This window comes from Panthera pardus, unplaced genomic scaffold, assembly GCF_024362965.1.
Source record: "Panthera pardus isolate Hobbes unplaced genomic scaffold, ASM2436296v1 HiC_scaffold_16, whole genome shotgun sequence".
Classification (NCBI taxonomy): domain Eukaryota; kingdom Metazoa; phylum Chordata; class Mammalia; order Carnivora; family Felidae; genus Panthera; species Panthera pardus.
In genome coordinates, this window is record NW_026526721.1 from 132,588,990 (window position 1) to 132,605,970 (window position 16,981).

The 16,981-nt window shown below is 42.8% G+C and overlaps 1 protein-coding gene across 4 annotated transcripts in view; it reads right to left on the bottom strand.

The window, feature by feature from the left end:
* RFTN1 (raftlin, lipid raft linker 1) overlaps window positions 1-16,981 on the bottom strand; it is a 207,871-nt gene that overhangs the window by 95,413 nt on the left and 95,477 nt on the right. For all 4 annotated transcript variants that reach the window (XM_019435679.2, XM_053903835.1, XM_019435660.2 and 1 more), the window contains exon 4: window positions 3,651-3,759. In XM_019435679.2, coding sequence (XP_019291224.2) covers window positions 3,651-3,759 — 109 coding nt within the window. The remainder of the gene's footprint in view (window positions 1-3,650; window positions 3,760-16,981) is intronic.

Sequence of the window (16,981 nt, forward strand, 5' to 3'; positions counted from 1 at the left end):
AACAGAGTCGTCTTTACAGAATTCCCCCTCACCCTCTGCCGACAATCATGATGGAGAGGGGCTGTGAATTATGGCACCTTCAGCTTAATTTTACATGACACAGATACAGATGATTTTATTTTTCCCATTTGTGAGAAATAATGAAATCTCCTTTCCCTCCTTCCATCCATGTTCTCTATCCAAAAGTTCTGCTAATTTAAAACATTCAGTGGAAAAATAATACTGGGCCATTGTTCTTAAGAAAAAAAAATTTAATCACTTTGAATTTAATTCTAATAGGCAGAGAATATGAGCTTATCCTGTATGATGGTACAATGACAAAATGAGTTAATTACCATCTCATCGTAAGACGGATCTGCTTGTCACAGGAACAGGAGCCATTATTTCACACAAAATAATGACCCAGATAAAAAGTAATGACTGTAAGCTGTAGCCGCCAGTGACACAGCTTCATCTTGGCCTAAGTGAATGGCAATTAACAAGTGTCACCACTCTCTATATATACAAATAGGGACCAGGCTATTCATTAAATATTTACTGAAAAGACACAAATGGTTTTTAGTGTATTTCTTCCCAGGAAGCTCCCATGGTCTTCTACCTGCACGATGACAGAAAAATTTACACATGTGTAAAATTCTGCCATCAGCTGGAAAAGCTGTTGATCCTACAGAGGGGTACTCAGTTCCCCTCTGCTCTTCACACACAGAAGTGGTGTTTTCTCCAGACATCTTGTCCAACAACAGAAAAAAGGAACAGAGGGAAGGAGGCCCAGACCCATTGTTTTGTCCCTCTTCTCCCGGGTGTCACAGCCATTGGCCTAGAAACTACAGCCACAGCCAGCACCAATGACCAGAAATGCTGGATCCTTCCAGGTCCAGCTCTCGGCTACACTGGACGGCGAGGGACAAATGGCAGGATCTCAACACCCCTGGGTTGTTGGCAGAAACTGTACCTCCACCTGCTGACCATGACCATAAACCACCTCTCTAGAGACGAGCAGAGGTGAGAGATTCTGGGATACACATGAGGAATCTTAGTACTACCCTTGTGTGCAAGTTATCTAGTCTGTCTGGACCCAATGCTTTTTGTTTGAAAACCAGGGGTATGACAGGAGCAGGATGGCATGGTGGGCTTTTTAAAGCATATAATATTCAAAATGTTAAAAACATAATTCTTATATTAACATAGAATAAGCAGGTGTCAATGATTTACTATGAAACGAACCATCATATACTGATATGCATGCATTCATGTACACACACACACACACACACACGTAGAAAGATGTCTACCTACACTCCAAACACTACACACACCAGTATCTGAGAGCCCACTAATTAGGCTGCTGTCTCCTTAAGACCTGATATTGGCACAATGTAACAGTCATGCAAAGATCCGGTTTGGTTAAGACAAAAGTACCAAATCATATGTTTTTTCATTATTTTTTAAAAATTTTTAATGTTTATTTTTGAGAGAGAGAGAGAGAGAGAGAGAGAGAGCAAGTAGGGGAAGGACAGAGAGAGAGGGAGACAGAATCCAAAGCAGGCTCCAGGCTCTGAGCTGTCAGCACACAGCCCGATGCAGGGCTTGAACTCACGGATCATGAGATCATGACCTTGGCAGAAGTCGGATGTTTAACTGACTGAGCCACTCAGGCACCCCCCCCACCAAATCATATGTTTTTAAAAGAGCATATGTGAAAGTATGGACAGAGCCTCACGCCCTCATCTTACCCAATTACCTACAAACATTCCAAGTATCCGAGTCTTGATTACAAGCCTATTTCTAAAACAGTTTTTCCCCAGTACTCAGATCATGGGGTAAGTTCCACCTCTAGCATGTCCCTACTCAAGCTTATTAGAACATTTTGTCTGCATCGATCCAGGAAAGAGGGCCCTATGTGTACAGACATCTACATAAGTTATACAAAAACTCATGTTGTCAGGCTTATGCACATGCAAACAAAAATTGCCTTTCTCCCTATTTCTTTTTTTTTTCCTGAGAGAGAGACAGAGAGAGAGAGAGAGAGAGTGCAAACAGGGGAGGGGCAGAGAGAGAAGGGGGAGTGACAATCCCAAGCAGGCTCTGTGCTCTGTGCTGAGCCCTATGTGGGGCTCAATCCCACAAACTGTAAGATCATGACCTGAGCTGTAATCAAGAGTTGGTGGCTTAACCGACAGTGTCACCAGGCACCTCATCCCTCCATTTCTTAAGTAATGACCTGAATTCCATCAGAGAAGAGTCTGCATCGTTCTAGTAAAATTATCAGAAATTTTGACCTACGAGGTCATCTGACTCCCAGTCTCCAGGTCTTGGCCACCACACATGAGGGGTTATTCCTAAGGTCTCGTTGAGCCTGAACACTCAATCAATGTTGAAGGGAGGGAGGCAGGAAGGAAACAACAGCAAAAGGGTCACTGGGTGTTTAAAGGGACAATCTGATTATTTCACTCTTTTGCAAAAATCCTCTGAGCAGCCTCCATTGCGTTTACAGCAGAGTCCTGGCCCTGCTCTCACCCCTGGCACTCTTTTTCTTCCCCAAAGCTCCTCTGATCTCTTCACTCCCCTCACTTGCTCCTGCACCGGGCCCTCACACACGCTGCTCGCTCTGTTTGGAGGAGTCCCCGACCTTCCCCGTGTAGCCCCATCACCAGGTAACTCCTCATCCTCTCTGTCTTAGCGTGAGATACCCCCCCACTGATATCCACCCCACACGGTGTCTGCTGCTTCCCTGCTGGTAACGCTCATCACTCTCCTCCGGGGTCCGCCTTCCAGGTGTGAGGACCTGAGGGCCTGAGAGCGGGGACCACGGCTGTCCTCTGTGTCCCAGCACCAAGCAGGCAGGCGGTATTTCTGGCCCAAAGTTGACGGCCAACACTATTTATTAATGAATTCATTAGCTGACAGATGAGGTCCCAAACAAGCCATAATCACCTCTCCAGGATGGGGAATTGTCAGTTGTTGTGGGAGACTGGGCGAGAGAGAACAAGGTAAGCACTAAGGAGTGAACTTAGCCCCAGTCCGGGCAAGGACATTCCTTCTGCAGTGAATGTCCTACAGAAACTCAAGTGAACCCTGCAATTAGGCAGGAAACCTCGTATGGCATGATGAGAAATTCAAAACCAGACACATTTCTGGGCAGAGAAGGACTCCCCTGCAAGTAGGCAATTTTCCCTTGTGTAACTGTATATGCCAGTGGTCACGGGGCTCTGGGCTGCTCCCACACTAGGAAAGAAAGGCGGCTCGTAGCAATGAGGCCCCACAGGACAAGTGGAAGGTGGGATCCAGGCTGGCGGTGGGGAGTGGCCCACCACCCTGAGGGTTTGGGAGGAGTCTCAGCAGTGGGCCCACAGGCCTGTTCGCTGTGAATGCCGCTCCAGCCTTAAAAGACAAGGTCCAAGGTCTCGGAGCCTGGGAAGGGGGGAAGCCATCTTGTTTCACAGTCATCGTCAGCCCAGCTATGTGTGTGTGTGTGTGGGGGGGGGGGGGGTAGGGGGTGCTGCACCCCTGTGGGGCCGCCCAAAGGCCCAGGTGTGAGGAGGCACTGGCTGCTACCCTGGCCTGTGCGGTGTGGCTGAACTGCCCTCGGCCAGCCCCCGGCCGGCTCGCGCTGCACAACTGTTCAACTGTCTCCTGACCACAGGGCTCACCTTCTTAATGAACTCCGGGATGAGCTTTTGGCCCGTCAGGTGGTCTAAGGAGGAACAACAATCTAATTCCAAGATGTAGCGTTCGTTGTGGAGATCATTTTTCTGAGATCTGAAGAGAGGGGGAAAAAACAACCAAAGGTTAAGATTTTCTAATATACTTATGTATGAATCATTGGGTATTTAATAAAACCCCAAATTCTTTCCTGAAAGTAAATACCAAAAAGGCACTGCTGAAAAATAATTTATGGTAAAAACTCAAATTATGCATAGATGTATAATTATACACATCATGGAAAGACCTCCAAGACATAGCATTAAGTAAAACACAACATTATAGAATTTTAGTACAATATGGTTTATGTGTTAAACAACACACACACACACACACACACACACACGCTCCCATAATATTTATTTCCCATGGGTTTATATCTGCCAAGGCATAGACAAAAAGGCACACCAAACCAACAACAGCATTTAATTCTGGGGGAAGGAGAGGATCTGTCTGTAGGGGAACTGGGTCTAGGGCTGGTGGCGGTAACTGAAATTGACTTTAGCTGTATCTTTAATTTTTTCCACTTTTTCTGAAGATAGTATATTCTTATAGCACTTGGAAAATTAAAATTAATTTAAAAGAAGTTTTAAAAGGTTCAATCCCTACAGAAGGCAATCTGGCAAAATCTACCAAATTTAAAGATGCATTAAAGAAAGAATATAAAGCAGGGCGCCTGGGTGGCTCAGTCGGTTAAACACCCAACTTCGGCTCAGGTCATGATATCATGGTTCGAGCCCTGCATTGGGCTCTGTGCTGACAGCTCAGAGTTTGGAGCCTGCTTCGGATTCTGTGTCTCCCTCTCTCTCTTCCCCTCCCCCGCTCACGTTCTGTCTCTGTCTCAAAAATAAACATTAAAAAAATTATATCTATCTATCTATCTATCTATCTATCTATCGAGATATATGGCAACTAAAGTCCTGGGGAAAGAGTGGATATAAAGGGTTGTTTGTGGCAAACAATTTTGGTCTTCTGGTCGGTGCAGAGGCATCCAGCATGGCCCTGTCATTTCCCCACCCAGGTGGTGTGGCTGCTTCTGTCCTTCCCACATGTAACTGTGCACATCATGTACATCATGCAATACTCAGGAGAACCAGCAGCAAGTGATGCCAGAATTCTACCACTCCACACCATGCCTTTGAAGAGCTCTTATAGGGAGCTCTTGTATGGGGGGGCCTGAGGAACTCCTGAAAGCCACGTGATCATCAGAAATTGAAGGTGATTCCTTGGCCCACCCAGCCAGGGATAAGGCAAGAAGAAATGGACTGCAGTTAAGTGTCAGGAGGGCGTGTCTGCTCTCTCCGGGTGGCTGGTCATGGGGATCAGGACTTAGGGACCTGGGCGCTGGACTCTGTCCAAGGGCTTACAGCACATGCACAGTCACTCCCCACTGGCCGAGGGGTGAGCAGGGCTCTCCCGGCCCACTTATGAGGAGCTCTACCTAAGAGGGGCCCATGCCAGCCTCTGTGAGAGCAGGGGTGGCCAGAAAATTCTTCAAGTGGGCACTTTCATACAGAACTCTTGAATACACATATATCCTACCAAATCAATGGTTTCTGAATGCATATTTGCTATATTTTAAAAAATGATTTCTAAGATTCTTATATATCATGAAAAGCAATTTATGCTACCATTAACCATCTGGGTATGATTTACATGGAATTCAAAAGTGAAAAATTTTTAAAGAGGATTTGGTTTTTCCCAGGTGTGCAATTATCATTGGGTAACCAAAGGTCAATAGCATATCTTGATTTTATTTTTCCTTCTAACATATCCTTTCAGGCATAGGGACTGAGGCACATACTTCTGAAATGTGAAAGAATAAACTGATTCCATACTGGTCAAACTGGAATAAACTAACTCCAAAAAAGAAACCGATTCTGCGCTCCAGTCTTCCTGATTTATAACTTCATCAGAGACTGGAATCATGTTCTCATTTTCCCCCCACATTCTCATCCTCTATCCCCCCCCTCCAAACAAAAGACCTATTGAGAGGAACTAAGGCAGAATATTTCAGACTTTTGAAAGAGAAGACGTGGTCATGACATCCTGTCATGCGTATCGTGGGGTCTCCAACAACAAAGACAGGCGTGGGAAGACAGTGTTCTAACATTTGAAATCCCAGCTGCTCTGTCATATGAAGACAAAGGTCAGACTGTGTGAGGTTATTTATAAACACCCACTGGAGGGGGCGCCTGGGTGACTCAGTTGGTTAAGCGGCCGACTTTGGCTCAGGTCATGATCTCATGGTTTGTGGGTTCGAGCCCCGTGTTGGGCTCTGTGCTGACAGCTCAGAGCCTGGAGCCTGCTTCAGATTCTGTGTCTCCCTCTCTCTCTGCCCCTTCCCCGCTCACACTCTGTCTCTCTGTCAAAAATAAAATTAAAAAAAAAAAAAACATAAACACACACACACACACACACTGAGATTTTAAATGAGTAGGCTGAAAAACAGGAATCATTTAAAATAAGTCGACACTGTATCCACTCAGTAAAACACTCATAAGATGAACAGAGGGAAGATGAGTCTGTCTCTCAGCAGCTCAACAGCCCAGGTTCATAAGGAATAACCTTTAATAGAGGACCTCATAGCTACCATCTTTGGTTCTATAACAAGAAGTGCTATAAGAAGGGAGGCATCTCTGGTTCATTTCATCAGATAATTGACTCAGTTACATCTGAACTGAAAGGAGCACAAAAGATCAACAAAAATAGGCATTATTACAAATTTTCTAGATGCCACATGAAAAATCACATCCTGACCTACAGTCTTGGCAAAGCGAATCCAACATCTGCTGAGGGAATAGATGAGCAACTAATAGGTCTTCCCTGGCTTCAGGGATTACCTCCACAATTTAACCACATCAAATATGGTTGCTCTGGTGAACACACGCTAAGGTGACCCCTTCCTCCCAATCACCTCCACCTGCTGGTGTTCATGCCTTTGTAAAACCCTCCCTTTGAGTGAGGACAGGTACTGAACCTTGCTTCTAACCATCACAATATGGCAAAGAGGATGGGGTATCACTCCTGTGATTACACTATGCTATAAGATTCCATTTCAGCAGACTGGAGCTATATGCTCCTCTTGCTGGCTTTGAAAAAGTAAGCTGCCATGTTATGAAAGAGCCATATAGCAAGGAACTGTGGGCAGCCCCTGGGTAACATTTGGCAAGAAACAGGGATGTCAGTTCTATGACTGCAAGGAGATGAATTCTGCCAAGAACCTAAGGGAAGCAGTGGAAACAGATCTTTCCCCAGTTGAACCTCTGTTGAGATCACAGCCCCTGACAGCACCTATATTGCAGCTGGATGAGACCTGATGCAAAGAACCTAAATACGCTACAGAATCTGTGAGATAATGAATGCATGTTGTTCTGAGCCATCAAATTTGTGGCAATTCATTACAGAGCATAGAAAAATAATACAGATGCTGAGTAGGAAGATATTATAACTTCATGCTCAGAACAGGCCTCCCACTGGTGAGTAGGTCCAGGTCCAGGCCCAGGCCCACAAGATCTAGTCAGACAGCTGACAGCACCCTGAGAGTGGCCACTGACAGGTGATGAGTGTTCCACATCTCTGAGGACAAGGACTACCCTGGGAGAGAGAAGCAGACACCTGCCAGAAGTGGCTGCAGGGGCCTGGGCGTGGCCTTCCAAGGGATCACATCAGGAGGGAATAGTATTCTGCAGTCAGTAAAGTTCCTAAGGAAGAAGCATTAACATGAAACTCTCAGCTGAGGAGATATTTGCCCTCACAGGAGGGGGAACACCATTTATCTTTCCCCAAAGGCCATTCTGGAAAAGGAAACAAGAAACCTGGAACCAAACTTCCCCCGGACTGAGGCTTAAATGGCTTCCAGTTCTGGAAAGGACAGAGACCTGGGTTTAAACAATAAGAAAAAGGAAGAACACAGACTGCATTTTTGGAGATGTGGGATTAACTACAAAGTAAAGCCTCCCTCATCTGGAAATTAACACCGCATACTCTGAAATTAAATGTGAGCACTCTGACAAGAGCACTGTTAACAACGAAATATGCTTCCCCCTCTCCCTCCATTATCCATTCCATAATTTCCTCCAGACTTACTGGTTATAGGCTACAGGTGCTAAAGCAAACTAGAGATGGGCCATTTACAATTATGGACAATTTATTTAAACTTTCTGTGTCTCAGTTTCTTTCACTGTTAAGTGGAAATATTATGAATAACTGTCTCTTAACATCATTGTAAGGATTAAATAAGACAAAAGCCTATAAAGCCCTTACTATAGGCCATGGCAGGAGGTCTGGGCTCAGCAAACATTAGCCATTGCTGATTTAGTGACTATCATCTGTAATTGCGTTAACTTTCCAAACACCCTTCACAGTTAAGAATTATTCATTCAATAAAAACTGACTGTAACTACTATGTGCCAGACATTATTCTTAAGCATATATCAATAGACAGAAGAGACAAAAATCTCTGCCCTCGTGGAGCTTACAGTCTAGTGGAGAGGGACAGGCCAAAAACAATAAGCATACATGAGCACATAAAAGAGTATGTTCAGCAGTAGTTTAGAAGAAAAAAGAAACAGCAAGATGAAGAGAATCAGGAGTATGTGGGAAAGCTGCAATTTTAATGAGGGTGGTCTAGGTGACCTCACTGAGAAGTGACATTTAGAATAAAGATCTATGGAAGTGAGGGAGTTGGCCATGCTGATATCTAGGGTAAGAGCCTCCAGGTAGAGGGAATAGCCAGTGTAAAGGCCCTGAGGTGAGATAACACAGAGGCCCTGTGGCTGGAGGCCAGTGAATGAAGGGCAGAGGAGGAAGAGAAAGAAGACAAGCCAGAGAGCCAATGGGGAGTGAGGTAACGTAGACCGTAGAGGCCACAGTGAAGACAGTAGTTTTTACACAGAAAGAGGGGAAGCCCTTGGAGAGTGTTGAACAGAGAAGTAACATGATCCAATTGATAGGAGGCAGCTAAGAGAGACTAACTCAGTGGCCCAGTGGGGAGATGATGGTGGCTCAACGTGGGCTGTTAGCAGTATAGCAACAGTCACAAAGGCTGGATTCTGAATATATTTTCTAAGGTGGAACTTTCAGGACTTTCTTGTGGAGTGTAGAGGGAAGAAAGCAGATGAGGATGACTGAGAATTTTTGTCCCAGTAACTGGGAGACGGGAGAAATTGCTACAGCTGTCATGGGGAAGGTTGTGGGTGGCACAGGTTTGGGGGAAGGTCAATAATTCAGTTTCAGATGTTCTGAATTTGCCTTATGCAGCAGACATCTAAGTAGAGATGTCTGGTCGACAGTTTAATACATATTCCAGTCTGGATTTCAGGAGAGGGGCTGGAGATATAAATATGAGAGTCATCAGCTTTCAGATGGTATTTAAAGCATAAGACCAGCTGAGATTTCAATTAACATAGAGAAAGAATAGTCAAAGACTAAATCTTGGGACCCTCCATCGTTGAAGACATTGGGAGAAAAGAGAAGAAAGCCCAAAGGAGAAGAAGGAGAAACCAGGGAGGAAGGAAGAAAACCAAGAGACTATGCTGTCTGTCCTGAAAGTCAAACCAGGGAAGCATGTCAAGGAGCAAGGTATGGACCACCCTGTCATCTGCTTCAATTAACAAACTCACAATCTTCTCTTCAATTTACCAGTAGTCTTGAAGTCCCCAAAGGGAAATAGGATTTAATCCATCCTACGGAAAAAGTGCAAAGAAATCTGTTTACATTTGATATGTGATTAAAATGCATTGATTATCAAATTAATCCATTGACTTGGGTCCTGAACAGTTTGGTCCCTTGAAAAAATAAAAACATCTTCATGCTGTTAGGTCATTTCTCAAAAACTTCCTGGGGAAAAATTAACTGAAAAAACCTCTAACCCTGTCACATCTTGAGGCCCCCACTTGTATGCAGCATTGGAGAGTTGGTGGGGGGGGGGTTATTTCCATTCCAAAGGGATTTTCTGAAAGGAAGAGGGATAAAAGGGATACTACTGGGCAGAGATGTGATGCCCTAAAAGCCAAGAATACATAAGAAAAAATGCATTCAAATTCTTAGTGTAGCAACGTAGTGGTAACAAGGCACATACACATGGTGGTCCTTGACTGCTCAGGACACTGGAGAAGTAGCTAAGACTTCACAGCCCAGCAAAGTTTTAAAAAGCCATCATAACATGACAACTAAATGTATTGTGGTACCCTGGCTGGGTCCCATAACTAAAAGAGAACATGAACAGAAAAACTGATGAAATCCAAATAAAATCCACATTTTAGTTAACAGTAATGTACCAGCGTCAATTTCTTAGCTTTGACACATGCACCATGGTAACGTAAGATAGTAACACTTAGGGAAACTTGATGAAGGGTATAAGGGAATTATTTGTGATTTCTTTACAATTTTTCTGTTAAATATAAAATGATTCTAAAATAAAATTTATTTTTATAAAGAGAAAAAAAGCCATTCTATACTTTTGGGTATTTGTGTTTCCTGTTTTGACTCTTTAATATTGATTCTCTGGGTCAGCATCTCTAAACTAAACCTACACCGCTGCCTGACCCTACTTCTCATATCGGAGGTCCTTCAAATCATATGAAGGCAATGTCTGAAACAACTGGGTATGGAGAAGAAAAGGAAAATGGCCTTTGACGTGCCCTGACTTCAGGCACTGGAATGGGCTCTTTTAATCAGACAGGGTTTCCTACAGCGCAGGCAACTTCAGCCCTGGCTGCATTCAACACTGGAAGCACTTGGGGAGCTCTCACAAATTCGGATTAACTGGTTTTGGGTATGACTTGGGCAAGGAGACTCTGGAAACTCCCAGGTGATTCTAATGTATAGTCAGAGTGAAGAACCACCACCCAGGCTGGGTATGTTGTATCTGCCACTCTCGTAGAGATCTTCCCTGGGCAATAACTGAACAAGCCCGTGGAAAGAGAAAACACAGAATGAATGACTTGCAGAGACCAATAATGTAGACTCCGGAGAAAAACAAACCTTCCAAAAAAAAAAAAAAAAAGACCAGAGATTAAGGAAATGTAAAATAAGAATGAGGACTTTTCTCTATGCCTCTTTTGGTCAGAAAAACTCAAAAAGTATATCCAGCTTCTTGCCCCCCTCACTTCTTTTTTTAATTGTGGCTAATGTATACATAACATTTACCACTGTAACTATTTCTATGTGTACTTTCAGTGTCATCAAGTACATTCACAATGTCAGGCAACCATCACCACTATCCATTTCCAGAACTTTCTCATCATCCCAAACAGCCCTCACTTGTTTGACACCTTATAAATGGGATGTGGGCCAAAAGTGAGTAGAAAATTTTAAATAAACGCTTGCACAACAAACACATAAAAGCAGACTTAGATGCTGAGCACTTGTGCGCAAACCTTTCCTAATTGTAGGGCAGGGGAGCAAAGAGCCCCTCTGCTGAAGTACCTCAGACGTCAGCACAACTGGCCACAGATGTCAGAGTTGTTTAGGACCGTAAGAAAAGACCACCTACTCTGAGTCGTGTTGACCTCATGACATGCAAACATCAACTATAATAAAAACTGCGCAGATCAGAGCTGTGCTTGTTACAATGATCACATCTGCCCAGGGTTGTGCAGTCACTCCCCAGGCAGCCAGGGGATCAGAAGGTCAAATCAGGGATACAAACTTAAAGGCCCACAGGTAATGAGTGGAAGAGGATATTTTTGACCAAAAACACATAATCTAGACACTTTGTTCTCATATAAAGATATAGGAATGGTCTTTATGTCCACCAAGGCTCTCTCTGCTTTTCATTCAGACACAGAATTCTACTGGATGTCCTCTCACAATGACATTTCTTTTTTTTTTCTTTTTCTTCTTTAAAAATAAATTTTTCTTAAGTTCATTTATTTATTTTTGAGAGACAGAGAGAGTGGGCGGGGCAGGGGCAGAGAGAGAGGGAGAGAGAGGATTCCAAGCAGGATCCTCACTGTCAGTGCAGAGCCCGATGCAGGACTTTGAACTCACAAATCAGGAGATCCTGATCTGAGCCGAAATCAAGAGTCAGACACTTAACTGACTGAGCCAACCCAGGCGCCTCTCACAATGCCATTTCTGAGGGCAATGTGATTGCAGAAAACTTGTCTCTCCCATGAGAGAAGTCACAGTGCTGGAGTGACATTAAATAGGCAAGTGCTGTGTCACTACGGTATTGGGGAGACAGTGGGAATAGTGGAAACCATGGTAACCTGGGCAGTTTACATCCCAGCCATCACTAGAGATTCCAGACCAGGGCTGCCAAAACTTCTAGTTTTGTTTTTTTTTAAAGAAGTCATTAAATCGTGTTTTTATATCAGCCATAACTGTCAATATTTTTTAATGTTATGCTGGCCAACATCTTGGGATTGAATTTGACCTCTTGGCCACCAGCCTCTGGCCTCTCAGTTACATAGACAAACTTCCCATTTGAGTCACAGAAAGCTGGATGCCACGGAAGAGATAAGAGTGAGCAGATTATCTAGCTATATCATAATCAGAATAACCAACCCATATACTCAATTCAGATACTTCATTCCTTGTAATGACTTAACAGATTCTTCCCTTCCATCATGCTGGCTAAACCATCATGATCTTGGTCAGTGTATTCACACAGCCCCTGTTAGCTCCACAGTGGCTGGGACATAACCTTTTGCTAAGCCATTAAATAAACATGTTTGCAAGTAAAGAAAAAGACCATGTCTATGAGTACTTTAAATACTCAAAATTAATGTAGGCAAAAGGGCTAGTCTTCAAATTATATTGACAAAGTGCCAAGCAGTTAATTAAATACCCATTTGGTTTCATGAGCAGATCTGAAACAGTCAAAAAGCTGTTATAAAAATAAACATGTGAATAAAAACTACCATACACACTACTTTTACCTTTTTATTATTGTTTTTTTAAGTAGGCTTCAACCCCAGCACAGAGTCCAACATGGGGCTTGAACTTATGACCCTGAGATCAAGACCTGAGCTAAGATCAAGAGTTGGATGCTCAACTACCAAGCCACCCAGGAACCCCCATACACACTACTTTTCAATAATAAACACGTAACATATCTCACTTCAACTCTTAAATCCCTTAGATAACTTCAAAGACCATGCGTTTAAACAATATCTCCTTTTCCCAGGACATTAAGCACAGACTGAACTTGAGTTATGGAAAGAAAGGAGAGAGAATGTGCAGTTCATCACTAGAACTATTTTTGCTTCATTTAGGAATAATCAGAACGAAATGGTGATAAACTCAAATTTAGACTACTAGGCACTTCTCCAACTAGAAAAAAATTACTAAATGTCAGTTGACAGAAACAAATTCTCTATGTCTGGGAAACAGGAAGGATTTTTAAGATATTTCCCCCAAGGCAATACCAAGTTCAAGTAGAATAATCAGAATGACTTTTTTTTTTTTTTTTTAAGTAGTGGTAGAGAGGGAAATGAACTACAGATCTGAAGATTTGTCAAGGAAAGAAAAAAAAAAGGCTTTTTCTAGTTTCATTAGCTAATGTAAAACTAAAGACAATTAAAAGATCTATGTATTATTCATTTATCTGTTCATCACCTTCTTGACCACAGACCCCATGTAAGGCACTAAATTAGATCCTGCTTCAAGAAACCTACAGTCTATGGGCATCTAACTACCCAATACTGCTGTTTACTATATGCAAACCACATAACAACATAAGTGCTATGGGAGTTCAGTTACTTTCAGAGTCAGGGATCAGGAAATAAGAAATTTTTTAAAAAGCAAGAAGTCATGGGATACCTGGGTACCTCAGCCAGCTGAGCATCCAACTCTTGATTTCAGCTCAGGTCATGATCTCACAGTTAGTGAGTTCAAGCCCTGCATCAGGTTCTTTGCTGACGGCACAGAGCCTGCTTCAGACTCTGTCTCCCCCTCTCTCTTTGCCTCTCCCCTGCTTACGCTCTCTATCTCTCTCAAAATAAATAAATAAACGTTAAATAAATAAGTAAATAATAACTCTGTCAGGGGAGTCTGAAGCTGTATGAAATTAGTCGTGGAACAATGGGTGAAAGGATATTCCAGGCACTGAGAACAGAAATTAGTAACGATATTGATGGAAAAAAGCATGAGTTACATGCTAGAAATAATAAATAGGTCAGTTTGGTAAAAGGTGCTTGAAGGTGAGGGCTGCCTATTGGAATCAGCGGGCCCAGTAAACAGGACCCCAGCAAACAGGTGAATGAATCTGCTGTTAGGAAGGACTCGAGCCATGTCTGCAGTAGGCAGCAGAAAAGTGAGAACCGTGGTTGGAAAGAAAGGATGGGGTGTGTTGCTGCAGGAGGGGGCTAGACTTCATTTCGAGGGAAAGGCAAGTCATGGATGGTCTTAGATAAGAGAAGATAGTAAAATACAGACTTTAAGAAGATTAAGCAGGTGGCATTGTGTGTGATGGACAAAGAAGGGAAGAATATTTTAGAAGAGCAGTAATGAACTGAGCTAAGATTTTGCAGAGAGAGTGGATGGGTGGGAGAGAGATTTTAGGTATTCCCTGATCTCTGCAACCGGTGGTAGTTGGGGTGAAGAGGAGGGGAACAGATGCTGCTTCCCAGAGATGCTCACAGAACAATGGGGGAAAAGATATCTGATTATTTTATGACTCCTCCCCCTTGCAAAATAAATCAAATCTACCAAAATAAAATACAAAGCTATTGGAGTCAAAATTTCCCCTAATAGTGAAGCTTAAGAAATGCTTGGGGCGGGGGAAGTAAACAAATCCTAGCAAATCTTTAAATAAAGTACCTACCTATGTAATCTATCAGGGGAGTTCTGAAACAGGAAGTAGAAAGAAAGAGAAGAATGAACTCATAGATGGGTCACTGCTTTTTCTTCTAATTTCATCTTCCTCTTTCACCAACAGACATTCACCACTTCTGTCGATAAGGGTTTGGTATCACCAGGAACATTCCGGAAATGATGGGGGGGGCGTGCAAATGATACCCTAACCACAAGCTCTCCAAGGGAGCTGTGCACTGCCAAGTGCGTGCAAGTCACTGTGGGCATCTCACTATTCAGTACTGCTGTTTATTCTAAGAAATCTTGCCACATCCCGTCTCACTGTTTACAGTCAGAGCCAGCTCTCTGGTAGATAAACCATCGGTGACTGCGCAACCCAAGGAGTTCACCATTAATCTTGAAAGCAACAGGAAAACAAACAGCCTTTACCCCATTGGTCCCTGTATAATGTAGCTGTGAAAGAATTTCAATCCCCGCCAGGCTGGGCTACAGAAAAGAAAAGAACCACAAGGAATGGGATTTGGGGCAGCGTCCTGCTTTCTCTGGGGTCCTTAGTAAGGCTCCTCATTTACACTGAAAGTTGTGGAAAGGACTAATATCAGTATTAATGCACAAATAATATTTTATCACAAATGTAACACTGAATAAAAACAAGTCTGCCTGATATTACTAGTTCAGAAAAGTCACATTAGCTGCAAATCAAACTAACAGTAATATCTGAATGCTCTCCATGACCCTCTCATGGGCCATGTCCAGTTGAGTGACAAGAAGTCTCTTCTTGTCTACATGTAATGCACATTTTCCATGTTAAAGTCTGTTTATTGTTTCCTTCTTTTCTTCCCATCTACACCCTCAAACTGAATTAGATGATGGAAATGTCCTATATCTGCACTGTCCAATATAGTAGCCACTAGCCACATATCACAACCAAGCCCCTAAAATGTGGCTAGTGCACCCAAGGAACTGAGTTTTTAATTTTATTTAACTTTAATGAATTTACATTTACATCACTACATGTGGCTAGTAGCTACCTAATAGGAAAGCACAGCTTAACTCTGTTCTCAAACTTTAATGTGAAAACAGCTCCCCCTGGGATCCTGTTAAAATGAAGACTTCCAGGGGCACCTGGGTGACTCAATGGGTTGAGCGTCCGACTTCGGTTCAGGTCACGATCTTGTGAGTTGGAACCCCGCGTTGGGTTCTGTGCTGACAGCTCAGAGCTTGGAGCCCAATTCGGATTCTGTGTCTCCATCTCTCTCTGCAGCTCCCCCAATCTCTCTCTCTCTCTCAAAAATAAATTAAAACATTTAAAAAAATGAAGATTCCCATTTAGCAGGTCTGGATGGGGCCTGGGAACCTGCATTTCCAAGGAGCTCCCAGGTGATATCAATACTGCTGGTACTGGGACTACACTTTGAGTAGCAAAACTCTAACTGCTTTGGGAACCATCCGAGTGGCCCAGAAGTTCCATGAGCCAGTGGTCTCCAAATTTTTGGATCACGTAACTAGGTCAGTCAAAACTCCTGCCTACTACCATACCAGCATCTTACATATGTTATAAACCAATACCTACAAAACAAGTTTTAAGAGATGAGAAGCAAATGAAATGAACAATATTTTAAAATTATAATCACAGTAAGTTCATATTATGAATAGCTGATATTTCAAGACTTAATATACACTTGAAATGAGATTCACTGTTAACAATAGTGGAAGTAAACCTATATTTCAAAATGCCTTCTTGATGATTCCAAATTTCTTTGGCTATCTTCTCTCAGATCTGAATAGGTGGGCATTGATTTTTTTTTTTAATCTCACTAAGAAAGCTCTTACAAACAGTGAGAGATGGGTCAGTGTGGCCATTTCTCTGTGTGTGGGTGTGAGTGTGTGTATGTCAGAAAGAGAGAGAGACAGATAGGGACAAAGGAGAGACAAAGACAGAGAGAAGGAGAGAGAGAAGTATTTTACATTTACGTTCCTGGTATTTTCCTCAATCTGCGATCGTGTTATAGGAATTTTTTAAGCCATGTGTACATTTCATGAGGGCTAATTAGTTAAAATAATCCACAAAAAATAATCCACAAAACCACTTCACTGAGTTTTCAAATGAAGTCGTCTTCTTAACCCGGCCTTCCTCAGGACCCCTCCTGCTTCATGCAGACAGGTGGTCTCTGACATCAGTACCCCGTCAGGGTACCACCTCCAACCCGAATGTTCAATATTAGTAACACATCATTTCTCTCCTAATTTTTCAACATAAATAAATATACACAGAAGCCTCAGTACTCCTTCAACATGGGCACGTTCCCCACTTTGGTCATACTGGTTTATATAGTGCATAGAAGTTTCAGAATTATCACAAAGCTCTAAAATAAAAATTTACTTCCAACAGTAACAGTGAACTCTACGTTCTTCAAAACACATGGTGGAAACTCTCCTCAAATTATTATGTAAATGTAATTACAATTTCAAAAGGATTCTCTGGGAGCTGGAGAAAATAACTTTAGACTTGATA